At 51.1% G+C, this 27,381-nt stretch overlaps 1 protein-coding gene across 5 annotated transcripts in view; it reads left to right on the top strand.

Annotated features, from left to right (window-relative positions):
- IL4R (interleukin 4 receptor) overlaps positions 1-25,423 on the top strand; it is a 50,745-nt gene extending 25,322 nt beyond the window's left edge. For 4 of the 5 annotated variants that reach the window (XM_043914561.1, XM_043914564.1, XM_043914563.1 and 1 more), the window contains exons 2-10: positions 1,675-1,762; positions 3,902-4,040; positions 5,846-6,006; positions 7,736-7,887; positions 14,910-15,066; positions 18,574-18,673; positions 20,653-20,731; positions 21,735-21,784; positions 22,877-25,423. In XM_043914561.1, the coding sequence (XP_043770496.1) occupies positions 1,693-1,762; positions 3,902-4,040; positions 5,846-6,006; positions 7,736-7,887; positions 14,910-15,066; positions 18,574-18,673; positions 20,653-20,731; positions 21,735-21,784; positions 22,877-24,395 (2,427 nt within the window). In that variant the 5' untranslated portion in view covers positions 1,675-1,692 and the 3' untranslated portion in view covers positions 24,396-25,423. Of the gene's footprint in view, positions 1-1,671; positions 1,763-3,901; positions 4,041-5,845; positions 6,007-7,735; positions 7,888-14,909; positions 15,067-18,573; positions 18,674-20,652; positions 20,732-21,734; positions 21,785-22,876 lie in introns of all 5 variants that reach the window. The other variant, XM_043914562.1, reaches the window with a different exon arrangement.
- The last annotated feature ends 1,958 nt before the right edge of the window (positions 25,424-27,381 follow it).

The raw sequence follows: 27,381 nt of genomic DNA on the forward strand, positions 1-27,381 counted from the left end.
AGGGGAACAATAATAGTGTTGTGTAACAACTAACCACAAAACCTTGAGGGGCGTGTAACAGGAGACATTTTTTAGCTCAAGTTTGTAGGCCAGCTTACCTGGGCTTGGCTGATTTTGCTGAGCTGATTTCAGTCGTGCATCCAAGATCAGCCTCCAGTTGGCCTGGCAGCCCTGCTGATCTTGACCTGACTCAAGTGACCTCACTCTCCCAAGTGGGGTGGCCGCCTGTTGCCTAACACAGCATGAAACTGCTGGGACTGTGGCATGTCAGCATCCTCCCAGAGTCTAGCCCAGGCGTGTTGCCCAGGCAGTGGGCCTGCAACAGCAGGTCTCCCTGTGCATCACTTTTGCTAATGTCCTACTGGCTGGAGCTAGTCACATAGCTGAGGCCAGGGTTCAAGGGTCGGGGAGAGCACCCTACCCCGAGTGATGATGGGGTGGGAGCACTGCAAGGTGGTTGCTGTTTAGTTGCTAAGTCATGTCCGACCCTGTGGACTGCAGCACGCCAGGCTTTCCTGTTCTCCACTATCCCCCAGAGGTTGCTCAAATTCATGTCCACTGAGTCTGTGATGCTACCCAACCATCCCATCCTCTGCCGTCCCCTCCTCCTTTTGCCTTCAGTCTTGCCCAGCATCAGGGGCTTTTCCAGTGAGTCGGCACTTTGCATCAGGTGGCCAAAGTACTGGAGCTTCAGCTTCAACAATAATCCTTCCAGTGAATATTCAGGGTTGATTTCCTTTAGGGTCGACTGGTTTGATCTCCTTGCTGTCCAAGGGACTCCAAAGTTGCATGGGTACAAGAGGAGTGAAGAACTAAGCCATGGATGTAGTAAATCTAACACACTCGGCAGCGTCATTTTTAGTGGCTGCCTGATACTTCATGGGGGCTTCCCTGGTGGCTCAATGGGTAAAGAATCCACCTACAATGCAGGAGACACAGGAGAAGCAAGTTCAGTCCCTGGGTCAGGAAGATCCCCTGGAGAAGAAAATGGCAACCCACTCCAGTATTCTTGCCTGGGAAATCCCATGGACAGAGGAGCCTGGTGGGCTACAGTCCATGGGGTCGCAAAGAGTCAGACATGACTGAGTGACTAAGCACAGAACACAATACTTCCTGGCATGGGTACCGTCATTTATTTAGCTAGCTCTGTAAGGCTGGACAATTAAAGACTGCCATCTCCAAGGTATATGTCAAGCAACTGTAAACTGCTCCAGAGATTAATTGGGGTTTTCTCACACACACACACACACACACACACACACACAAATGAAGGCTAGGTCTGGAAATAAATTTTGTAAGCCTTGGGTTAAATGAAGAAAGATATAGATTCCTTTACTGTGAGATTTATCAGAACCTTCACATGTTAATGTGTATTATGAATTTGCAGAAGCCTAAAGGGGTTGCTCAAACTTAACAGGCCATGGGGTTTTTTTCAAGAAGCATCTCTTGGGACAGGTGTTCTGTGACTCTGACTCTGGGCTTTGTGCGGGTGTGTTGTGTTTACTGGTTGTAAGCAGAGCTCTGGGGGGGTGTGGGAGGCTTGTTGCTGGCCGGGGGAGGGTCCTATCTGGAGGGAGGTGAGCTCTGAAAGCTGCCCTCGGGTTGATGGGACTGGGAGATCACAAGTCAGTGCTAAACCACTAACCCGCTAACCCGATTACTTGCTCCCAGCAGGCGCTGTAGGATCTCCCGATGGGGCGGCTTCTCTCTGTACTCATGTTCCCAGTGAGCTGCCTAATCCTATTGTGGGTGGCCGGTTCTGGTAAGTCACCCCCCCCACCCCGTCATTCATCTGTTCCTTCCTTCATTCAGCAAACCTTTAGATTGTTTCCGCACCAAGCCCCCAGGATAATCAGAGAACAACACAAAGATTTGAGGAGACTGCATGATAGTGGGAGGGGACAGCTGATGACAAATGGTTCTAATATTAAGGAGATTCTAAAGATCCTTAGGGGCTTCCCTGATAGCTTAGCTGGTAACTAATCCACCTGCAATGCAGGAGACCCCAGTTCGATTCCTGGGTCAGGAAGATCTGCTGGAGAAGGGATAGGCTACCCACTTCAGTATAAAGAGTCTACCTGCAATACCCAGGTTCGAACCCTGGGTTGGCAAGATCCCCTGGAGAAGGGAAAGGCTACCTTAGAAGGTGACGTTGTTGTTGTTGTTCAGTTGCTAAGTTGTGTCCAACTTTGTAACCTGAGGGACTGCAGCATGCCAGGCTCCACTGTCTCCCAGAGTTTTACTCAAATTCATTCAGAAGGTGATGGCAAAAGACAAAATAGGACAGATGAGGGAGGACTGGGAATGCTGGCTGGAGGGGAAGGACTGTGATTTGAAGATGGAAGGGAGGTTCAGGAAGGAGGGGACATGGGTATACCCATGGCTGATTCTTTTTGATGTATGACAGAAAACCACAAAATTCTGTAAAGCAATTGTCCTTCAATTTAAAAATTAAAAATAATAATAATAATAAAGTGCCTGGAGTCACAGTGGAGCAAAAATTTGAAGGAAATGGGAAGCCGGGCACTCGCCCAGGTTAGGAGTGTTCTCAGTGGCGGCCCTGAGCCCAGAGCCTGCCTGGAGTGTTGGAGAGACCAAACGAGGCAGACATAGGGGAGTCAGTGAGCAGGAGGAGGGAAGAGATGGAGATAACTAGGTAAGCAGGGGACCAAGCAGGGTGGAAGCTGGGAGGCAGGGAGGAGGCACCGTGAGACAGGTGGGGCCGGGACCAGCAGAGCGGAGGGGGTGGCATTGGCGTTTGGATCCATCTGGGAGGTAGATTTGAAGACAGATTGGAGTTGAGGTGAGAGAGACAGAGGTAGCAGGAATGACTCCAGCATTTCTAACCTGAGTGACTGGGAGGGACACAGTCGTCATTGATGAGATGCAGAGGATATTTGGAGCGGGCGGGGAATCAGGAATTAGTTTTAGACATGAGGTAAGTTAAGACTCTCCTTGGGCTTCCCTGGTTATCAGTGTTAGAGAATCTGCTTGCCAGTGCAGGAGATACAGGTTTGATCCCTGGGTTGGAAAGATCCCCTGGAGAAGGAAATGGCAAACCCACTCCAGTATTTGTGCCTGGGAAATCCCAAGGACAGAGAAGCCTGGTGGGCTACAGTCTGTTGGGTTGCAAGAGAGTCATGACTTAGCGACTAAACAACAGCAAGATTCTCCTTAATGGGGTAACTCCTTTATCCAGCGAACAAACACAAGTTGATGTGAGCTGGGAGGGGCCTGGTACTGAGCGTGGGAGCCGGAAGGCACCTGGTGGCCAGGCACTGGCCGCCCAGAGCAGGGCAATAGCTCCCTGATGATTTGGCAAAACCCAGCATTCATCTGGCTGGGTTCAGATTCCAGCTCTGCCAACAAACTCGCTGGAAGAAGTCCCCCAAGCCTTTCGTCCCGTCCTTCAGCATTGGCCCAAGCCAGAGGACCAGGCGTCTGGGTGACAAGGCCATGAGGGTCAGCCTCCTGGGCACAGAGAGGGCTGGGGAATAGATGGGGGGGCAGGGAGCAAGACAGCGGAAAATAGTGCCTCCCCCAACCCACACCATGGGACAGATGCCTGTGGTGGTGGGGTAGCAATCCCCAGACTGACATGTTTTTTCTTTAATTCAGCCACGGGCAGGTCATTGAGTTTGCATATGATAAAAGTGCATTTGGTCTGTCCCCACTGATGGACCCTGTCCCAGAGGGTATTTCTTCAGCTGCAGGCATCACCCCAGTGCCAGCTGGGAAACTCCCAGAGCCCGGTCCCGGCCCCCCCTCTGTAGGGACTGTGCCTGGGACAGTGGTTTCATTGTCGTGTGATGGGCCCCTTGGTCCCGTGTGGGCTGGTTTCTGACTCATCCCTCTGGGTCGTCGGGCTCCAGCTGCTCAGAGGTCTCCTGTGTCTCCCCAGGGAGCATGAGGGTCCTTCAGGATCCCACCTGCTTCTCCGACTACATCACCTTCTCCACCTGTGAGTGGGAGATGTCCAGACCCACCAACTGCCAGGCCGAGCTCCGCCTGACCTACCAGCTGAACTTTTACTTCTCTGAGTGAGTCTGGGCTGGAGCTGGGAGTTGGGGAGGGTTTGCCTTGGAGTTCACCTGGCCTAGGTGGTGCCCTGGAGTGCATGTGCTAAATTCAGCTCTTGGGGGCTTGACTGGGCACCGCAGAGATGAGGTGCCCTGGGGTGCAGGGTAAGAGGCAATGAGTGCATTGAGGTGCTCCAGGGTCAGTATCACCAAGGCACCTGGCAGGTGGATGTGGTGGAATTCTGGACTAGACCAGAGGTTATCAAACATTTTTGTCTCAGGATTATCTTGGATGCTTAAGAATTAGCGAGGACCTCAAAAGCTTTAGTCTGATATCAGCTGTTGTTGCTATTCAGTCATTAGGTCATGTCCGACACTCTGCGACCCCCATGGACTGCAGCATGTCAGGCTTCCCTGTCCTTCATTATCTCCCAGAGTTTGCTCAGACTCATGTCCATTGAGTCAGTGATGCCATCCAACCATCTCATCCTCTGTCACCCCCTTCTCTTTCCGCCCTCAGTCTTTCCCAGCATCAGGGTCTTTTCCACTGAGTTGGCTCTTTGTATCATGTGGCCAAAGTACTGGAGCTTCAGCTTCACCATCAGTCCTTCCAATAGATGTAGCCTGGGTAACTTAGATCTATTGATATTTTCTGTGTTAGAAATTAAAACAGAAAATTTAAATTACAAGAGCCAACAAGTTCCCATTCAACAGGCTGTCGGAGCAACAACATGGCCACAGATCATGTGGCCTCTGGAAAATTCCACCCTAAGCTTCTGAGAGAAAAACAGTGGAAATGATGGCTGATGTCAGAGTATTACTATGAAAACTGTTAGACCCAGTGGAACCCCAGACCACACTTTGAGAACTTCCGGGCTAGACCATTGTTTAGGGATGCAGTGTTAGTGATAGAGTTCACTGCAATGATTGGTGGACCATGGAACTTGGAATGTTTTTCCAGGTGGTTCACTGGGATATCCCATGGTACACAGGGCTAACTGCTGTTGCATATGGTACCCAGGACATGACCTAGTACACAAGACATACAGTTATGAAGCACAATGGGATATACAGCATACCCTATGTGGGCTACTGAGTACAGCCAACGTGGCTACCCAATTTAGGCTACCGACTGTGCTTCTGTATGCACATTGGCCTTGACCGGGGATCTGCAAACTGCCCCATGGGTCACATCTGGCCCACCACCCGTTTTTTTTTTTTCCCCATGTTTTTTTAAATAAAGTTTTATTGACAACATCCATGCCCATTTGTTTATGTATTGTCTGTGGCTGGGGCTTTTTTGTGCTGTATCAGCAGAGTTGTGTAGTTGGGACAGAAAGGGTATGTCCCGCAAAGCCACAAATATTTAGCATCTGGTCCATTACAGGAAACATTTGCCAGCCGCTGGCCTAGCCCATGAGATGTGCGGTTGGCTATTTTGGGTGACACGTTAGGATTAGGCTGTGGGGCACAGGGTATGTGCCCAGGCTAGCCTATGAGACCGGAGAGGCTCTAGGACACACACATATGTCATTACAAGTTCTTTCATGCCATGGGTTCTTCCCTTTCACTGGCTTTCAGGGTCCAAGCCTGCGGACAGGGGTGGATAAAAGTCCATGGTGGATGTGATGAGGAGCTGTGGGCAGCAGGGAGGTGGTCCCAGGCCATTGTCCCCACCACACCCCAGCTGCTCTGGTCCCAAGTCCCCAGATCTGGTCCTTGAGGTAGGGTGACCAGGAAGCTGGAAGGGCCTGTGGTTCCTTGAGGTGTGTCCTGGAACGCCTGTGGGTCACATGCCTAGCCTAATGTAACATCTGTGTTTGCAGAATCAACAAATGTATCCCCGAGAACAAAGCAGGTGCGGGGGACACGGTGTGCATATGCCATATGCTGATAGATAACGTGGTCAGAGAAGATACCTACCAGGTGGACCTGTGGGGCCGGGAGCAGCTGCTGTGGAACAGCTCCTTCAAGCCCAGTGAGCATGGTGAGTAGGGTGGGGCGTGGCGGGGGCGGGGTGGGGCGGGGCGGGGGCGGGGCTGCAGGCATTCCCGCAGTGTGCTGGGCAGGCTTCATTCCGGGGAGGGGGCCATGCAAGCAGCCTCCTACCTTTTCCCAAACCCGATGGGGTTCGTGCCCCTTTCTGGGCCTCAGTCCTCCCATCTTTGAAATGGAGTTGGCTCAAGAGTACATCAGGCCCCGTTCAATTCAGATATTTCAACCTTCAAAATTTAAGTGCCCAGATCAACGTGTTGAATGAGGTGTGTTTGGTGGAAGGCATGCTTGCTGCAGGTCAGAAACTGAATTGGGAACCATCCTTCCACCCTGTCAACTATTCAGCTGCTGCTTCTTTAGACAGTGTTGACCGTGGGAGGCTGCCCTTATCCTGATACCCAGAGTTCCCAGAGGAATCCCTGGAGAGTGTGCTGGAGTGTAGTAACAGGAGTTTAAAACACCATTCATTCCTGTGTGATCTTGGGCAAGCCGTGTTACCTCTCTGAGCCTTGGTTTCTCAAAGACAGTTAGTACCCCTATTTTGCAATTGAGAAGAAAAAAAGTACATAGTTCAGAGAAGGCAAGTAACCTGCCTAAGGTCACACAGCTACTAAGTGGTAGAGACAGTATTCTCACAGAGCACACAGTCTTCACCACTACATCAGCAATTCCTGAAGCGATTTCTCATACCCAGGGTGGGGTAGGGGTGATTTAAATTGACCTATGAATGAGCCTATCAATTAAAATAATTTTTACACATGCATATTGATTTTAGGGGCTTCTCTGATAGCTCAATTGGTTAAGAATCCACCTGCAATGCAGGAGACCCCAGTTTGATTTCTGGGTCAGGAAGATCCACTGGAGAAGGGATAGGCTACCCACTCTAGTATTCTTGAGCTTCCCTTGTGGCTCAGCTGGTAAAGAATCCACCTGCAATGTGAGAGACCTGGGTTTGATCCCTGGGTTCGATCCCTGGGTTGGGAAGATCCCCTGAAGAAGGGAAAGACTACCCACTCCAGTATTCTGGCCTGGAGAATTCCATGGACTGTATAGTCCCTGGGGTCGCAACGAGTTGGACAAGACTGAGCGACTTTTAATGCTCATTATGTACCTGTGATCTCGTGGGTATGATCATTTTAAAAGAGATGAAGCTTTAAAACACATGAATCAAAATAAAGAAAAATGCTTAGTAAATAATACAGGACACAGATGTGGCCAGAAGGATCAAAGTGGAAAAGCCAGAGTTCAGGTTACTTGGCTTATCCGTTTTGCATTCACTGTGAAAAGGTAGTTAATAAGCCCTGAAGTGCTCAGTGGACTCCCTGATGGCTCCGTGGTAAAGAACCCACCTGCCAGTACAGGAGATGCAGGTTCGATCCCCGGGGAGGGAAGATACTCTGGAGAAGGAAATGGCAACCCACTTCAGTATTCTTGCCTGAGAAATCCCATGAACAGTGGAGCCTGGTGGGCTACGGTCCATGGGGTAGCAAAAAGAGTCTGACATGACTTAACAACTAAACAAGGAGAACAATAAGTGCTCAGTAGGATTTTAGCAACGTGAGAATCAGGTATATGGTTGTAATTCTCTGTTATGACTAAGTCTGTGTGGTTTCCCATTGATGTGCTGCGGAGGTGGTGGTGACTGAGAGTCTAAACTGTCTACGTGCCTGCCTCCTCCCGTCGCCCCACCCAGCCCCTCACCAGCCACTCCTTCTCCACAGTGAAACCGCTGGCCCCCAGAAACCTCACGGTTCAGGCCGACATCTCCCACACGTGGCTGCTGACATGGAGCAACCCGTACCCTTCTGAGAACCTCCTGAACTCCGAGCTCTCCTACCTGGTCAACATCTCAAATGAAAACGACCCCACAGATGTGAGTGGGCACCCTGCGGGGTTTCTCTGTGACTGCTTGAGACTTGGGTGGGTGGAGACTCAGACTCTGGGGAGTGAGATGGGAGAGCGACCCCCATCTGGACGTGGCTGGTCGTGGCTCTGTTTGGGGACCAGTCTCTCCACCTCTCCAGGCCCCTGATTCCCAGTGTGCAGACAGGGAGTTTATTTTCAGACATGGCTCCTCATCTATAGAGGAAGAGCTGTGGACCACATCTGTTTCCCAGGGGTGGGGCACTTGAGATTTTAGGCGATACCTCTAAACACACTTAAATGACTGAATCTCAGGGAGAGATGGTCACTCCCTCCTGAAACTGACTGTCAAGAATCACTTCTCAGCTGAGCTTTTTTTTTTTAAGAAGATTTATTTATTTATTTGATATTTGAACTGAATCTGTATTTTAGTTAATAATGCTGTATCACATGTTAATTTCCTGCTTTTTTTCTTTAACAACATAGTATTTAAATCCTCAGAATTAGATTAGAAGTTTCAAGTCTCATTCAAATACTTGTTTTAAAGCACTATGAATAATAAACTTTCTAGACTTTTATCAGTAATACTAGATACCAAAATACATGGAACTATTATTAAAGTTTTGAATGAATATAAATTAGAAATCTGTCAGCAGAGCTTCTTTATAACAGAGAGAAGGGCCTGCAGGCTCAGAGCCTTCCCTCAGAAAAGACGTACAGCCATAATTTAATGCTGTTTCGTGGTTCTGATTGCATTTACTTTATGAGATGTTCATGGCATCTGATACTTGCCCCCAGTCACAGCAGTGGCAGAGGGGTTCTGTTTTATTTAATTTTTTTTTATTCGTGATGTTCCTTTTTAAACAAATGTATTTGGAACCAGAGATCAAATGGCCAACATCTGTTGGATTATCGAAAAAGCAAGAGAGTTCCAGAAATACATCTACTTCTGCTGTATTGACTACACCAAAGCTTTTGACTATGTGGATCACAACAAACTGGAAAATTCTTCCAGAGATGGGAGTACCAGACCACCTGACCTGCCTCCTGAGAAATCTGTATGCAGGTCAGGAAGCAACAGTTGGAACTGGACATGGAACAACAGACTGGTTCCAAATCAGGAAAGGAGTACATAAAGGCTGTATATTGTCACCCTGTTTATTTAACTTATATGCAGAGTACACCATGTGAAATGCCAGGCTGGATAAAGCACAAGATGGAATTAAGATCGCTGGCAGGAATGTCAGTAACCTCAGATATGCAGATGACTCCACCCTTATGGCAGAAAGCAAAGAAAAACTAAAGAGCCTTTTGATAAAAGTGAAAGAGGAGAGTGAAAATGTTGAGTTAAAACTCAACATCCTGAAAACTAAGATCATGGCATCCAGTCCCGTCACTTCATGGCAAATAGATGGGGAGACAATGCAAATAGTGAGAGACTTTATTTTCTTGGACTTCAAAATCACTGCCAATGGTGACTGCAGCCAAAAGACGCTTGCTCCTTAGAAGAAAAGCTATGACCAACCTAGACAGCATATGAAAAAGCAGAGACATTACTTTGCCAACAAAGGTCCGTCTAGTCAAAGCTATGGTTTTTCCCAGTGGTCATGTATGGATGTGAGAGTTGGACTATAAAGAAAGCTGAGTGCTGAAGAATTGATGCTTTTGAACTGTGGTGTTGGAGAAGACTCTTGAGAGTCCCTTGGACTGCAAGGAGATCCAACCAGTCCATCCTAAAGGAGAGCAGTCCTGGGTGTTCATTGGAAGAACTGATGCTCAAGCTGAAACTCCAATACTTTGGCCACCTGATGGGAAGAGCTGACTCATTTGAAAAGACCCTGATGCTGGGAAAGATTGAAGGCGGGAAGAGAAGGGGATGACAGAGTATGAGATGGTTGGATGGCATCACCAACTCAGTGGACATGAGTTTGAGTAAGCTCCCTGAGTTGGTGATGGACAGGGAGGCCTGGCATGCTGCAATCCATGGGGACGCAAAGAGTCAGATACGACTGAGAACTGAACTGAACTGAACTGACTGACATTCTGGGGCTTCCCAGGTGCTGCTAGTTATAAAGAACCAGACTGCCAATTTAGGAGACATAAGAGATGTGCGTTCAATTCCTCGGTGGCGAATATCCCGTGGAGGAGGGCACAGCAACCCACTCCAACATTCTTATCTGGAGAATGCCATGGACAGAGGAGCCTGGTGGGCTACAGTCCACAGGGTCGCAAAGAGTTGGACAAGACTGAAGCGACTTAGAACACACAGCACTCATTGACGTTTTTAAAACAGGGAGAATTGATTTGTAAGAAACCACCAAATAATCTCAGGGCTACACAATGGATGGCTGAGCCCCCCTCAAAATAGAGGTGCAGGTGGGGGTGAAGGCCATTGTCAGCCACTCACATTTTTGCCTCAGATATTCCCATTGGAGGGACGACATCTGAATGCCAGGGCCCCTGGCACCCCGTGGAGCCGAGTTCCAATACCTGCGCTGCCACTTGCTGCATGATCTTGAGTTTCTTGCTCACCCTCCTCTTGCCTCAGTTTCCCCATCTGTAACTTGGCACTAACAAGAGTGCCCAACCCCACAGGGCTGTGGAGAGCACAAAGAGGGTGACACAGACAGGCGCCCCTGCCTGGCACAACGTCATAAACCTCGTCCTCCTTTTCCCCTGAGAGCCTCGGACCTCAGAGTCCCATCCATCTCGTCCTCGCGGACCCTAGTCTGTAACTATCGAGAGTCTGCTGGGGACCACGCTGCATGTCCCAGAAGCCAGGCCAGCCTGACCTTGGCTGCCGCGGAGAGGCCCCGGACGTCTTGAGCTGCCACATCAGCTCTGTTGCTGCTTCCTCTCCTTCTGGCCCAGCCGGGGAGGGGGTGGGTGTTGATTTACATCTCTCAGGTGTGGTTTTCCTCCTTGGCGCTGGGCCAGGATGTGGGACAGAAACAGGAAGGGTAGCCGGGCTCATACAGGGGAGGCTCAGAGCAGTCGGGAAGAGGGGGTTGGCACAGATGCCAGGGAAAGAGGCAGTTTGGTCAGTAAATCCCCTTCCCATTCCTGGACTGGTGCAGGCTTAGCTCAGGGGATGGGCTGGAGGGGAGAAAGGAGTACCGTCTATGGGGTCCAAAGGAAGGTCATGTGTTTGCTCATCATGGTTGGATCCAGGATCCTGGAGTCTCCATCGTTAGGTCCTGCCTTATTCTGTGTTGGCTTCATTTTTTTTTTTTTAAATTTATTTATTTATGGCTGCACTGGGTCTTTGTCACTGCAGGCGGGCCTTCTCTAGTTGCGGCAAGTGGGGGCAACTCTGTAGTTGCGGTATGCGAGTTTCTCAGTGCAATAGTTTCTCTTGTTGTGGAGCACAGGCTCCAGGCGTGCGGGCTTCAGTCGTTGCAGCGTCTGGGCTCCGTAGTTGTGGCTCGCAGGCTCTAGAGCACAGGCTCAGTAGTTGTGGTGGCCAGGTTTAGTTGCTCCATAGGCATGTGGGGTCTTCCCAGACCAGGGATTGGATCCATGTCCTCTGCACTGACAGGCTAATTCTTTACCACTGAGGCACCAGGGAAGTCCTGGCTTCATTTTTTGTTTTTAATAATTTCATTTATTTATTGTTTTTGACTGTGCTGCGTCTTGGTTGCTGCCCAGCCTTTCTCAGACTGTGGGGAGCGGGGGCTATTCTCTAGTTGTAGCGCTCGGGCTTCTCATTGCGGTGGCTTCTCTTGTTTCCAAAACACAGGCTCTAGGACTCTCAGGCTTTAGTAGTTGTGGCTCCCAGGCTCCAGAGCACAGGCTCAGTAGTTGTTGCCCATGGGCTTAATTGCTCTGCAGCACGTGGGATCTTCCCAGATCAGGGATTGAACCCATGTCTCCTGCATTGGCAGACAAATTCCTTACTGAGCCACCAGGGAGGCCCTTGGCCTCATTTTTAAGCAGGCTCTTTGCTCACGTAGAGGCCTATATGCCCAATAGAAGCTCCGGCCTTAAAGCCACAGTGGGAAAAGTTCTTCTCTCCAGATAGTCCCAGTAAAAGTCCTGGGGCCAGTGATCAGCTACCTGCCTGGGACCACATGCCAATCTCTGAACATGTCATAGGCTGTAGGCAGGAGGGGGATGCTGATACAGTGTTCACACTGGCTAGGGGAGGATTATATTCCCTGCTCTGGAGCCGGTCAGGTCAACCCCACCCAGATCAGATGGGCCGAGAATGAGGGAGGGGTGGCTCCCCAAAGGAAGTTCTGGGAACAGGGAACAGAGACTGGGCTGGCTGAAATGCAGCTGGGTTTGGAACCTGGCACCAGACTCCAACCAGCAGACAGAATCAGTCAATGTGCCTGGGCTGTGGCGTAGTGGTCATGTAGGTGCTCGGGGTTGCCCCAGGCCTCAGAATTCCATTTCCAGCTTCTTTTGTTGGTGGGGCAGAAGTTAATGAGACATCTTCCCCCATCTTTCTCTTCCCAAGGACAGAACTGGGCCAGCAAGAATTCCCCTCATTAGTCATTGGCCAGAGATGGTCACATGCTCCTCTTTAACCAATCAGACAGAGGCTAGGGAATGAAATAACCATGATTGGTTTAGACCAATGAGAATTAACCCTGGAACTGGAGACAGAGGCCTACCTACCCTGAGCTTTGAGTACCTGACCCCAGTGGTATAGATGCTGGGTGAGCGTCCAGCTGTTTGCTACAATACTGCAAACACCAGCTGTGGCTCAGACTGGTGGGATCAATTCTAAAAATATTAGAAACTCACTGTGAAATTTGGGAGATGGAGCTACTCCTTATCCTGGATGATTTCTGGAAAAGATTCTGTAATGGAGTTTTGGCTTGGGCATTGAAGGATGTATAGGAGTTCTCTAGCTAGAGGATAGGCCAGGTAGAAGGCTTGGCAGTATGAAAATTCATGGCATATCTGAAGATTATGGGGCTGTGGGAGTGTGTACCGTGAAAAGGCAGAAAATGAGGCCTCAAGCCTACCGAGGGCCATGAATGCCATATTCATGATCATTTCTTGAGTGCCTGCTATGTGCCAGGCATGATGTGTATTGTGACTAATGGCTGGGAAAGTCCTGAAGGTGGAGAGGTGTTTGTCTCTCCATTTAGTGACGAGGGCATCGAGGCTTGGAGACGTGGAATGACTCACCCAGAGCCCCAGCACTGGAAATGGCCAAGCTGGCATTTGAAGCCAGGATTTGAACTCCAGAGCCTGTGCTATTTTCCCCTCCCCCTAGGATCCTTTGCTCAGAACAGTCTCCCTAACACCTGGCCCTTTTGTTAAAGAAAACAAATGTACCGCAAGTAGTTCCTTGGAAGCTCGATTTCTTTTTTACTTCTTAGTAAAACATTTCTCAATTCCCTACTCCTCTCTCGGGTGTATGATTCCTTCTGTGAACCAGCTCCAGCTGCTGCTTCCTGTTTACTGCAATTTAGAAAGAAAGGGACACTGACAATGAGAGTGCTCTTCTCTGCCTGCCCTGGGTCCCCTCCTGCCACCTCCACCCCATCCCCAGCTTCCCTGGAAAGTTCCAGCTGCCCTCCAGTTTCTCCAGCAGGCTGTTAGGACTTTGCTTCCTTTTTGTGTACAACCTCCCCTCAGCTCACTTTACAACAGACCATGTGGCGCTTGTGGTAAAGAACTTGCCTGCCAACACCGGAGACGTAAGAGATGCAGGTTCTATCCCTGGGTCAGGAGGGTCCCCTGGAGGAGGGCATGGCAACCCACTCCAGTGTTCTTGCCTGGAGAGTCCCATGGACAGAGGAGCCTGGCGGGCTGCAGTCCATAGGAGCTCAGAGAGTTGGACACAACTGAGCAAGCAAACATTATAATACCACTGCAAACACGACTGCTTTGAACAGCACATATTTATTGCCCCGGGTTTCTGGGGGTCAGGAGCCTGGGCGTGGCTTAGCTGGGTCATCTTCCCAGGGTCTCTCAAAGGTGCACACACATGAGTTGGCTGCAGGATTCCTTCTGAGCTCCTGTGATGTCGGCAACATTCAATTTCTCGTAGGCTTTGAACTGAGAGCCTCGGGTTCTTGCTGGCCTTTAGCAGGAGGCCACCCTCAGTTCTTAACCCTGGTGACCTTTTCAAAGCCAGAGTCTCCTGGCAGGTTGGAGTTAGTCTTCCATAATGGAATTGAATCCGTATGGTCCCTACGTAATCATTACCTTTGCCATATTCTGTTGATTCAGAATAAGTCACGTGCCCCCCATCCCCCTCCCCAGGCAAGGAGCGGGAAGGGGATGCCCCAAGGACGTGACATGCGGTGAGGCTCACGGGGCCATCTCAGAGTCTGTCTGCCACCATCATTAAGCCTTCTCCCTTCCTGTTTTTAACGTCAAAGCCAACAGACAACACGTGCTAGTCTTCATCCTGCCCTTTTCGCTTAAGAGCAGATCTTGGAAGTTCCTTCTCATTGAGGGGCTTGGTTGGGCGAGGCTGAGATGATGGGCCATTGATTCTGGGCTTGACTGGGGAGGCTCTAGAGTGGCCCTTGAAGGAGAGAGAGGCATGCTGGCCTCTCTCTGTGCTCAGAAAGATCACTCTTGTGCTCCCTGCATGCCTGGCCTTGTTTGAAGTACTGACCTGTATTAACCCACTTAATCCTCACAACAGCCCTGGGAGGTCAACACTTTTATTATCGCCATTTTACAGAAGACATCAAGGCCCAGAGAGGTTATGTCACTTATCCAAGGTCACACAGCCAGAAAGTGTCAGTAGGAACTCTTACCTTCATTTTACAGATGAGGAAACTAAAACCCAGAAGGGTTCATCAGCTGGCCTCAGTAACATCAAATGGCTAATCAATGAGGGGGTGCAGGGGTAGGGGAAGAGCCGGTTCCGTGACCCATCTTGCTTGATTCTGGTCACTGTCGTGAAGCTGGCAGAGGCCTAGAGTTGGAGGAATAACCAAATACCCAGGCTGGTGGCTCTTCAGCACTGTGGGGTCAGCGAAGGACAGCAGCCCGGGAGGGAGCTGGTTCTGCCCTCCCCGCAAGCAGATGCACTGACAGCTCCCTTTCTTCCACCAGTTCAGAATCTATAACGTGACCTACTTGGGGTACAGCCTCCGTGTCGCGGCCAGCACCCTGAAGTCTGGAGCTTCCTACAGCGCACGGGTGAAGGCCTGGGCTCAGAGCTACAACAGCACCTGGAGTGAGTGGAGCCCTAGCACCAAATGGCTTAACTGTGAGTATCCTACCAGGAGTTCGGAACAGTTAGCATCTCTCTCTGTCTCTCTGTTTTTTGGGGGGGTTTGTGAGTGTGTATGGGGTGGTTTATTTATTTATTTATTTTTGGTCTTGCCTCACGGCTTGCAGGATCTCAGTTTCCCCACGAGGGCCCAGTGATTGAACCCGGGTCACTCTATTGAAACCCTGGAACCCTAACCACTAGGCAACCAGGGAACTCTCAGCAGTTAGCATCTCTGCTCCCCACTTTCATTCTGTGGCCACTTACCCCAGCTCAATATCTGGTTTCCATATCATAAGAGGCCTCTAACTGCAGTAACAGAATTTCCAACTGATGTGGTATAACAGTCAGGGTGTGGGGTAGGTTACAGTAACAAACCCACAAGTTCCACAGCTTAACAAACGATAGGAATGTATTTCTTGCTCAGGTAACAGTTCAACATGAACTTTGCTGATCCGTAGCTGGTTTTCCTCCCTGTGGCTCCATCATTTTCTAGGACAAAGATTCTTAGCCTTTCTGTATCATGGACAGTCCAGCGAAGCCTGTGGACCTCATCTCAGTATTTTTTATAGTTGATTCACAATATTGTGTTAGTTTCAGGCACACAGCAAAGTGATTAATTATGAACACTCATATATCTATTCTTTTTCAGGGTTTTTTCCCCATATAGGTTATTAATGAGTACTGAGTACAGTTCCCTGTGCTATATAGTAGGTCCTTGTTGATTATCTCTTTTACTTAAAGTAGTGTGCATATGGCCAGTCCCAATCTCTCAGTTCATCCCACCCCCCACACCCCTTTCCCCCTTGACAACCCCAAGCCAGAATGATATTTTTAAATGTATGAAATAAAGTACAGAGGATTTCAGTGGAAACCTAATTGTATTGAAATGTGATTATAAAAAGATTTTAAAATATAGTTGCTATCTGAGAATATAGGCTTCTTTAATAACACATTAAAAATAGGATCTAGTGGTAGTTCTCATCAATACTGTCATTTCAAAGTAGATGAGCTTAAAGGATATTTCATGGTACTCCTGCCGTCGGGTGATAAGAGAATACCTGGGATTCCTGTTGGGGCCTGAGTGACTGATGCTGTTATCAGTGTAGCTTGCTCTCTCCATTCCTAATGGGAGGAAACGCCAGGTTTCAGAAGATAGTGAAGGTTTCCCTGGTGGTTCAGTGGTAAAGAATCTGCCTACCAATGCAGGAGACACAGGCTCAGTCCCTGATCTGGGAAGATCCCACATGCCATGGAGCAGTTAAGCCCCTCCGCCACAGCTATTGAGCCTGAGCTCTAGAGCCTAGGAGCCGCAACTAGTGAAGCCTGCGTACCCTAGAGCCTGTGCTCCACAGCAAGAGAAGCCACCGCAGTGGGAAGCCTGTGTACTGCAACTCAAGAGTAGCTCCCACTCCCTGCAACTAGAGAAAAGCCTGTGCAGCAATGAAGACCCAGTACAGCCATAAATAAATCAATAAGTAAAATTATATATAAAAAAAGAAGTTAGTGAAAATAAAGCTATCATTTCTTTCCCGTCAAAGCTCCCAGACCCCTAAATTCTAATGGCAACCATGTTGGAAGTCCCCAAGTGAAGAATCCCTGCCTTAGGGCCCTGCCATCATCTGAATCCAGCCAGCAGAAAGGGAATGAGAGTGGGGAGACCACAGCTGCTTCTCAAAAGCCTCAGCAAGAAGTGACACACATCATTTCCTCTCAAGTTCTATTGGTGGAACTGGTCACATGGCCACACATAGCTGCAAGGGGTTCTGGGAAATGTAGTCCCTCATCTGGTACTCTGTTCCCCTAAACAACACTTGGCGACTTTTTCAGTAAAGATACTGAATTATCTCACATAAAATGAAGCCTTACAGGGGAATTCCCCAGCCGTCCAGTCTTTAGGATTCTCTGCTTCCACTGCTGAGGGCCCTTGTTCAATCCCTGGTCAGGGAACTAAGATCCCGCAAGCTGCACTACATGGCCAAAAAAAGAAAGAAAAAAAAAAAATGAGGTTTAACCAATGAATATTGCTGCTAAGTGATGTCACTCCAGAGTCTTGTCTTTTCCTCTGCCATCCCTAGCACGGGAGCATTTTATCCTTAAGTACTGTCACCTCATGGCCCCAGGCTCTCTACTGCAAACACCCTCATGTCCCAGGCCCAAAGGAAATGGAAGGCTGCCACAAGGAGTACATCCCGTGCACCTTTCATCAGGAAGCAAAAACCTTCCAGTCCCAGTGGACTTCCCCTTGCATCTCATCGGCCAGGACTGTCACATGGCCCCTCCCAACTGCAAGGGAGGCTGGGAACTCAAATGCCTGGAAACCGGAGTAGTTTGGGCCCATGACTGGCCCAAACCTCAGGGTGGGCACATCACAGCCTGGCAAAGAAGAAAGGGAGACAGCTGTAGGGTGGGAGAGACTGCCCGAGGCATCATGTGAACAATGGGGAGAAGGAAGGGCTGTTGGGAACACTCACTGAAGGAAGAGCTCTTCAAAGTGCTAGGTATAATGGTGAGTGGCAGGTACCCCACCCCAACCCACCACACACCCCTCTCAGCATCACTCATCCTGTTCCATCGATGCCTCTTGACCATCTGTCCCCAGCTCTGGGCTGTAAGCGCTATGGGTGGTGCCTGCTCCATGTCTATGTCCATTGTCCAGCATAGCACCAGGCACATAGTAAGTGCTTGGGAAAGTTTTATCAAATTGCTTTTCCCCTTTGACCTGGAGAAAGGAAGGGAAATCGATTGTGTGGGACAGCTACCACGTGCTGGACACTCATTCATTCTTGCCACAAATATTTCTTGAGCTCCTACTACATACTAGACACTGGTCCAGCGCTAGATGCCGAGGGATCAGTGGTGAACAAAATAGACAAGAATCCCTGTTTTTGTGGAACTGACATTTTCGAGGGGGAGACAGAAAATAAATGAGTAAACATAAATATAAATGAGATCTAGATCTAGTAAGTCCAAGAAGGAAATTAAGCAGGGAAAAGGGCTGGGAGAAGGCGACACTAGAGAAGGGGTGGGGGAGAACTTTCTTGACCTGTCAGTGAACAAGGAGAGGGGGGCCAGCTCTGTGAATGGACATGCAGGCCCTGCTTCACGTGTATATTAACTTGCATAACCCTCACAACAATGAGTTAAGTGGTTATTAATCCCATTGTACAGATAGGGTAACTGAGGCCCAGAGTGGGTGAGCCTCTTGTCCTAGGTTGCCAGCAAGTCTCTGACAGAGTCAGGCTTTGAACTGAGGGCATCCAACTCCAAGTCTCTGCTCTTGACTTCAGTGCTTCAGGAAAGAGTGGCAAGTCCAGGATCCTGAGGTGGCCCTGAGCTTTGGAAGAGTAGGGAACAGCGGGGAGGCCAGAGTGGCGAGGGCTCAGAGCGGGGAGTAAGGGCTGACGCGGCAGCTAGCTCACGCAGGGTTTTGGGGCGTCCTGAGGCCTCAGTCTCCTTCTCTGGGAGGCACCCTGAAGGCTCACGGCTTCCCTCCACTTCCAGACAATGGGGAGACCTTGGAACAGCGCCTCCAACTGGGCGTCGGCATCTCCTGCGTCATCATCCTGGCGGTGTGCGTGTCCTGCTATATCAGCGTCATCAAGTGAGTCCCGGGCTTCCGCGCCCTGGAGTGTGGAGTGGGCCGGAATTTCCCCTCTCATCTGACAGCTTGCAGCCCTTTCATTCAATGATAGATATTTCCTGAGCAGCTACTCTGTGCAAGACACTGAACGGACAGGGAGACCCTGTGTCCTTGGGGAGGCAGAAGATGCCAGGCCAACAAGGAACCACGGCTGTTTTCCGTAGTGACCCTTGCTCTGAAGGAATTAAGCCAGAATGAGCTGGGGGATATTCCAAGGGTGCCAGGAAGGGTCCCTCTGAGGGGTGATGGCCTGACAGTGGGCAGGAGCTGGGCATGGGGCCTTCCTTTGGCAGAAGGGAGATGGATCATACCGTGTGGTAACAGACAGGAATTCTAGATGATTGCCCTGCAGAATCAGGAGACCTGGGTTCGGATCCTGGCCTTGGCACTTGGTAACTGTATGACCAAGTTTCTGAACCTCTGTTCAGCCTTGGGTCCCTATTTCATCAGTCCCAAGAGTCCTAAGAGAGTCCCGGAGCCCTGGGTGCAAGGAGCCTTGTCTCCAATGAGCATGGGCCCTAGGAATATGGAGTCTCAGAGCCTCAGTCCTCCCACCTCTGAAATGGGACTAATGGGCCCAAGCTGACCACATAAGGAAGGGCGATGGTGGAGGGCTGATGGTGAGTGAGTATCCACAGTCTGCCAGGCACACAGTAGGTGTGCAGGGAATGCAAGCTCCCTTCTCCACGCCTGTCGCTGATACCTCTGAGCCCTCCGGGCTGGTCTTTCCCCTTCTCTGAGCCTCAGTTTCCCCATCGTCTGTCCTCTCCACCCCCACTCTCTGTGTTCTAGTTCTCCAACCTCCTTGCTATTCTTTGAACCCCCCACCCAAGCAAGTTCTTCCCCCGGCTCCTTTGCATGCGCTGTGCTCTCTGCCAGGAAAGCCCTTTCCCCAGGCATTGCTGAGACCCACACCTCCTCCATCTTCAGTCGCCTCTCGAAGCCACCTCCTCAGAGAGGCCTTCCTGTATCACACTCTTTATCCCTCTCTAGTCCCTTATCGCCTTTTATTCCTGGCACTTCTTGTCAGGAATGAATGATGTCGTATAGTCATTTCCGCATCTGTCTGTCTGTCTCCGTCGTCTAGAAGGCCAGTTCTGTGAGGGCAGGTGTTTCTGCCTGTCTTGTCCCCTGAAGCCTGGCACAGTGAGCGATGCCTAGTAGGTGCTCAGTAAATAGGTGGTCACTGGCTGAGTGGAGTGGGTGGAGGCTAATTCAGAGGCAATCTGAGAAGATTCCCACCCAGCCCTGACCCAGGAAGGGAGGAGGAATCCCTCGGCCTCTCCGGCCACGCCAGCCTTCTCCTTGGCACTGTGTCCTCTGCTGCTCCGGAGTAAAGGCTGTTGAAGGGGAAACCCAGGATCCTCTCTCTGCATCTTATGTGTGTTGTGCTCAGCTGCTTAGTCTTGTCCGACTCTTTGTGACCCTGTGGTCTGTAGCCCACCGGTCTCCTCTGTCCGTGGGATTCTCCCAGCAAGAATACTGGAGTGGGTAGCCATTTGTTCCCCTGGGGGATCTTCCCGACCCAAGGATTGAACCCACATCTCCTGTGGCTCCTACATTGGCAGGCGGATTCTTCACCACTCGCGCCTTCACCACCCCTCTGTCGCTGGGGTCTCCCCTAATTCCCAGGGACTTGTTCCCTCTGGGGCGGAGGTGGCCGCATCAGGAACTCCACTCTGGGTAGCAAAGTGCTGGACCCAAACCCAGCTCTGATGCCCCCCGGCTGTCACTTCACCTCCCCAGGCCTCAGTCTCCTCATCTGTAGAGTGGGGTTAGCGGTAGAACCTGTTTCACAGGGTGAGGGCGAGGGAGCCAAAAATCTATCAGCGTGATCTCTGAGCCCTAATGAGTCTGGGTGACTATGCATTTTTTTTTTATGGGAAGAACATCAACCTGTTAGTGATTCAGGGAGCAACAACTTGTCCTTTCTTTTTTAGGATTAAGAAAGAATGGTGGGACCAAATCCCTAACCCAGCCCACAGCCCCCTCGTGGCTGTTGTCATTCAGGATTCTCAGGTAGGAGAAGAGGCGGGTGAGGATGCTTTGGGTCATGTGTATCGGGAAATACAATTCAAGACACACGGGGTGTTAAGGATATCCCTTGACTTTGGGGGTTGCACATGGGAGGTCAGGAAGATTTCAGGGTAGGTGGAGTCAACAGCTAGAGGCTTTCACTCCCCTTCTTTGGCTTCCGTGAGTGTTCTTTCAGCTTGGGGGGTGGGGTCCTCTGGAATTGGATTTCTTGCTTTTTTGTGGTTGTTGTTCAGAGGTCTCTGAGGTCCTCTGCATATCGTCTCCTCGGGAAGTACTTGTACCATGTAGGACAGGAGGTCACAAGGAGTTGAAGAGGGAACAAGTTTTCCATTTCTTCCTCTTAAGAGCAGGAAACTGCCCCAGGAAGCGCCAGCAAATCCCTCCATTCTCATCGACTTGAATTACATCACAGCCTCTTTCATAAACCACTCACCTGTAAGGAGCAGGAATACTTGAGGCCGTCCAGATGGACACTCCTGAGCTAGGAGTGGGGCCAGCTCCCCCAGTGCAATGGCCACATGGAGTTTGCCTGAGCACCATCAGGGGTCTCTAGGAAGGGGTGTAGGGGGGATACAAGTCTGTTTAGAACAGAAGGTCTGTGAGTCCCCAGTTCTCCAGGAACCCTGAGGCAGGCTCTGGAGTCCAGTGGTGCTGGCTTTGAACCCTCACTGTCACTTACCTGCAGGGTAGACTTGACAAGTTGCTTAACTTCTCTGAGCCTCAGTGTCTTCCTGTGGGTTATAGTAGTGGTTATAACAGGGCTGATGTTGGAATTCACTGAGACAATTCACAGGAAGTGAATATTACAGCACATAGCATCATTTATGTATCAGTTAGCTTTTGCTGTATAACAAATCATCCCCAAATTTGGAAATCTTGATGATGTCAAGTCTCCTTGAGGCAAACAGGTTCTGAGCATCGCTGGATGCCAGGCTGGGTGGGAAGGCCTGTCTGCTCTGTGTCATTGGCTCTCTCCGTGTTTTAGATGCCACTGTGGCGGAAGCGGTCTCGAGGCCAGGAACCAGCCAAGTGCCCGTACGTATATGAACTTAGATTATAGCCTATGTGGATTTGGAAGGGGCTGGAATTAGGGTGGGAGGCCCCATCTTGAAATTGGAGTCACACTCCCCTTGATGTGTGCCTTTCCTTCCTGGGTGTTCAGCACTTGTCCTATGACACTGGGTTTTGAGGGGTGGCAGGGGGAGGGGTGGTCTGAGTAGGTTGACTGCCAGCTGAGCCCCCTGAGGTTCATTGGTGGTGGGGGCTGGTCAGTGAACCCCTTTGGGATGCCCAATCTGTCCTGAGCAAGGCTGATGGCGGTAAAAAGCAAGGCATGTGCGTGCGTGCATGGTTGCTAAGTCACTTCAGTTGTGTCTGACTCTTTGCAACCCTGGGGACTGGGTTGGAGCCCACCAGGCTCCCCTGTCCAAGGGATTCTCCAGGCAAGAATACTGGAGTGGGTTGCCTTGCTCTCCTCCAGGGGATCTTCCTGACACAGGGATCGAACCCACATCTCTGATGTCTCCTGCTCTGGCAGGTGGGTTCTTTACCACTATCGCCACCTGGGGAGTTGATTAGAGGTCAGACAAGAAATTCAGGCAAGGCTTAACTGGAGCCCCTGCTGCAGTGGGGAGTGGGGGTGGAGAACAAGTAACAGATTCCCTTGCTCACTACCCAGGAAGGGGCGAATTGGTTCACTATATAGGGTGAGGGCGGGGGTGTGTCCAGGGCTTGGGGTGGAGAGGTGGTGTAGGTGTTTTGCCTGACTCTCTGGTGATGGGGTATGCCGGGGGTATGCACAGTACCCTGCTTTTGTTCCCAACACCGTTTTGCTCCCAGCTCTTCAAAAGTGGCACTTGAGGTTTTGGGTCTTTTTGTATCTGTTGTCCATCGTTTGCCCCAACTGCAGCATGCACGCAGTTATTCTTACTTCCATATAGTTTCTTAATATTTTGTTGCTCAAGGAGAGGTTTGTTCCAGTGCAAGCATTACAGCACTGCAGCAAAGGGTCCCAGGTCCCAGCCCGTCTCCCCATCAGTTCAGGGTGATTTTGAGCTGGGCTTTGAAGGGTGAATAGGAGTTTTTCAAGAGGAGAAAGTGAACTCCGATTAAACTTTGTTTTTGTAGACACTGGAAGACTTGTCTTGCCAAGCTCCTGCCCTGTTTACTGGAGCATGGCATGGACAGGGATGAAGACTTCTCCAAGGCTGCTAGAAATGAGCCTTCCCAGGGTCCTGGGAAAGTAGCCTGGCGCCCCGTGGAGGTCAGCAAGACGATCCTCCGGCCAGAGAGCATCAGCGTGGTGCGGTGCGTGGAGCTGTTTGAGGCCCAAGTGGAGAAGGAAGAAGAGGATGTGGAAGAAGATAAAGGGAGCTTCTGCCCATCGCCTGAGAACAGCAGGGGCCTCTTCCAGGAGGGCAGGGAGGACATCGTGGCCCGGCTGACAGAGAGCATGTTTCTGCACCTTCTCAGAGATGAGACTGAGGGCTTTAGTCCACAAGGTGTGGGGGAGTCCTGCCTTCCCCCTTTAGAAAATGAGAGTGCTCCGAAGCCCTGGGCCGAGTTCCCAAGGGTGGGGCCCCAGGAGGCATCGTCTGAGGACAAGGAACATCCTCTGAACCCAGAGTCAAGTCCTCCGGCCACTCCGACCCAGAACCCAGCCGGCCTGGCTCTCCCAGAGATGCCCACCATCATCTCCGACAACCCCGCTTACCGCAGCTTCAGCACCTTCCTGAGCCAGTCCTCGGGCCCTGGAGAGCTTGACTCGGACCCACAGCTGGCCGAACACCTGGGGGAAGGGGACCCTGACATCCCCACCGCCCCCCAGCCGGAACCAGAAACCTGGGAGCTGATCCTGCGTCAGAGGGTCCTCCAGCACAGCGTGGCCCCCGGCCCTACCTTGGCCCCTAGCAGCGGCTACCGGGAATTTGTGCAGGCGGTGAAGGAGGGCGGTGCCCAGGACAGCGGGCTGGCCAGCTTCGGGCCCTCTGAAGAGGCTGGCTACAAGGCCTTCTCCAGCTTGCTTGCCAACAGTGACAGCTGCCCCGCAACTTCTGGGGTTGAGCCCAGCAGTGAGGAAGGGGGCTACAAACCCTTCCAGAGCCTCGCTTCTGGCTGCCCCGGGACCTCTACCCCCATTCCCATCCCCCTGTTCACCTTCGGACTGGACGTGGACCCCCCTCACAGTCCTCAGGACTCAGAGTGGCCTGAGTTGGAGCCAGCAGTCAAGGGAGATGATGGACAGAAATCTCTCTTCGCCCCGGTGCTGGCCACGGACCCCCTCAGGGACGACCTGGGCAATGGCATCGTCTACTCAGCCCTCACCTGCCACCTGTGTGGCCACCTGAAGCAGTGCCATGGCCAGGAGGAAGCTGGCAAGGTGCAAATTGTGGCCAGCCCCTGCTGCGGCTGCTGCTGTGGGGACAGGTCCTCACCCCTGCTGAGTCCTCTGAAGGCCCCAGACTCCCTGCCCCAGGGGGACCCACTGGAGGCCAGCTTCTCTACGGCCTCCCTAGCACCCTTGGGTGTCTCAGAGGAGGGGAAGTGCCCTCTGTTCAATGCCCCCAGCCATGCCCAGAGCTCAGGCCAGACTCCTGCAGTGGCGGCTGTGCTCTCCCCAGGGCCCACATGCATGGACGCTTCCTAGGTGCGTGCCTGTTCCTTGCTAAAGTCTGCAGGGGAGTGGGGGCCTTAATCAGGCCTGCGAAATGCCTCCCCCGGAAGGCCGCCAGGCTGGCAGAGTTTCGGAAGACTCTGGGAACTTTGGAATGAAGTTGTCAGACGCTGGGTCTACAGGGACCGGACACCCCTTGCTCCCCTCACTGGCCTGGGCTCGCCACCTACCATGGGAGTGGGGGGCTCCAGGCAGCTGTGCCCACAGAGGCACCTGCAGTCATCTGGAGATTCCCCGGGAACCTTGGCTTGTGCACAAGCTGTTGGCCACTTCATTGGTTCACAGGTGCACCAGCGGACTATCCCTGTCACACTCAAGGCATCTTCTGTTGCTCTGTTACCCAGTTCTTGCCCAGACTCTAGAGTAGCTACCATCATCTCTCTAGGTTGGATGCTGAGCCTAGAAACTCATCAAGCCAACAGGGGAATTGACATGGGAGGCCTTGGGAAATTGAGGTCCAGGAAGGGTGGTCATCTGCCCAGAGATGTCTATTCATTCAACAGAAGTTGACGCTGGGGGCAAGGTCTGAGCTGCAGAGGGGAGTTTAATTAAGCAGAGTTAACCAAGGACATGATAAATTGTGATTCCTGAGACGTGACAGCTTGTGGCCAGCTTCCCACGCAAGTCTGGGATTCCTGTTAAGCATTGGATCCCCAGAAGAAGCATGCCTTGCGACCTTGGGGCAGATGTGTGCCCCCATGGATGCCGTTGCTGTCATCACTGATTCAGAAGGGGTGGCTCAGGCGCCCTGATCCAGCGAGCTGGGGCAACCAAGACGCTGACACCAGGCACATCACCCGCACATCATCAACTCCCACCTCAGGTTGAGGAATGCTTGTTTGTGTGCATCTCAAAATTTATTTCATCACTCAGTGTTGTGTTTGCTGAGGAGGGTGGAATGGGAAGAGACAGAGTTTTGTATAAATAAAGGTTCTTTATCTCCTTCCCCTCTCCCCCGCTCCCCAACCCCGCCATTTATTAAACAAACATCCTGCCAGGCATCCTTGCAAGTGTTTTATCTCTATTAACTCACAGAATCTTCCCATCCAGAGGAACTGAGACCAGCCCAAGAGGTTAAGTAACTTGCTGTCTCTGCTTGGGTTTCCCCGAGACTGGGATTCAAGTGAAGTTCATTGAAATAGGAGGTGATCCCAGGAAGCCCTGCTCAGAGAATGGGGAAGGGATCAGGGAAGGGCAGGAAGCAACAGAGGTGTTATCACAGAGTGCCAGAGCAGGCAACAGCTGCTTCAGCCGCTGGGAGCTTCAGAAAGCCAGGCACAGTGCGTGCCTAGAGGTGGGAGCTGGGCTGTTTATCCACACACTCCCACCTATGCTTGGTTGAGGGCTGCGTCCGGGGGCATTAACTCCCCAGCACTTCCAGCTGCTGCAGGAAAAAGTCCTCAGGTTGAGAGTAGGGGGCTGTTGGAGCAGCCTCTGTCACAGGGAGGAGATGCAGGCAGGGCTGTACTGGCAGCTGCTACTTTGCCAAGGTCACTCGGCCAGTAGCCGACTGAAGCTGAGCCCATGCAGGGTCTCCATCGCCCAGGCCCTTTGTAGGTGATCTGTGCTTGACATCTGGGTGGTCGGTGTGTGGTGTGGGCCTCAGACGTGCAGGCAGGGGATCTTAATTAAGCTCCTTTGTCTGCAATCATTCTATATTTCTGAGTCGCCGCCCTGACTGCCATGCTTGCAAAATGAGGGGCTGTTTGAAATTCCTTCCGCTCTGGCATTCTCCGTAATACACAATAGAGGTGATGGGGAGCTCATTACCTCTCATGTAGCCTGATATTGGTGAGAACTCTCTCCTTTGTGCTGAACCCGAATCTATCCCTTTAGCTGCCTGAATCACCACCCCCCACACAGTTTACTGATGGAGAAACGGCTCTAGAAGGGGAAAGAGACTTGCCCAAGGTCATGCAGCAAGCTGCAGCAAGCGACAGAACCCAAACTAGTCCTCTGCATCTGTTGTCTTCAAGAGAGCTTTGTAATAAAATGTAACAATTTAAAATAAAAGTATTTAGGATCAAGCAACATGCTAAGTGCCATCCACTGACTACGTCACAGCTCTAGCGAGCAGGTTATTATCCCAATTTTACAGATAAGGCATCTGGCCCAGAGAGGCTGAGGTTTAGCTCAGGGTCACACAGCTGGAAAGTCTGGGAACTAGGATTTGAATCCAGGTCTGACTGCAGGGTTCCCAACCACCACGATGTACCGTCTCATGAACAGCATGGCACTAACTCAAATGTCAGCTCTGATTCACTTAGCCTGTGAGTCATCTTAGAAAATCGAATTTTAAAGCTAAGCATCCAACAGAGAAAACACTCGGGTGAGTGCTGGAGAGTTGGTTGGGTTGTAAATCCAACAGAATTGAGACTGACTCGTTCTCTCTCCAGGATGTTGTGAGACCCAACTTGTGAGCTGAGGCTCATATTATAGAATCCTCTGGGCTTTGGGAAACTGGAATGGAGAACTACACAGAGACACTTCCCATCTATTTTTCCTTACCTTGAGCACATGCTGTGATCTTAGTTCCCTGACCAGGGATCAAACCCACACCCCCAGCAATGGAAGTGTGGAGGCTTAACCGCTGGACCACCAGAGAGGTCCAATCTCTTATTCGGATTTAAATCCACCCTCCCAGGTTCAGAGAAGCTGGTGGGAGGTCACTGTTCTGGCTTCCCCACTCCCTTTCTCCATCTTAACACAGGGAAGGAAGAAGCAGAGAGAGCAGGAAAGCCACACATCCCACCAATATTTACTGAGAACCTGCTATGAGCTAGGCACCGTGCTGGGTGTGGGGAAACAGTCCCTTCCCTCCCGGATCTTACAGTTGAGCGGGAGAGACAGATATTAAAAAGACAAAAGGAGGGACTTCCCTGGTGGTCCAATGTTTAAGACTCTGGGCTCCCAGTGCAAGTTCAATCCCTGCTCGGGGAACTAGACGCCACATACCACA

This window comes from Cervus elaphus, chromosome 10 (assembly GCF_910594005.1).
Source record: "Cervus elaphus chromosome 10, mCerEla1.1, whole genome shotgun sequence".
Lineage (NCBI taxonomy): Eukaryota > Metazoa > Chordata > Mammalia > Artiodactyla > Cervidae > Cervus > Cervus elaphus.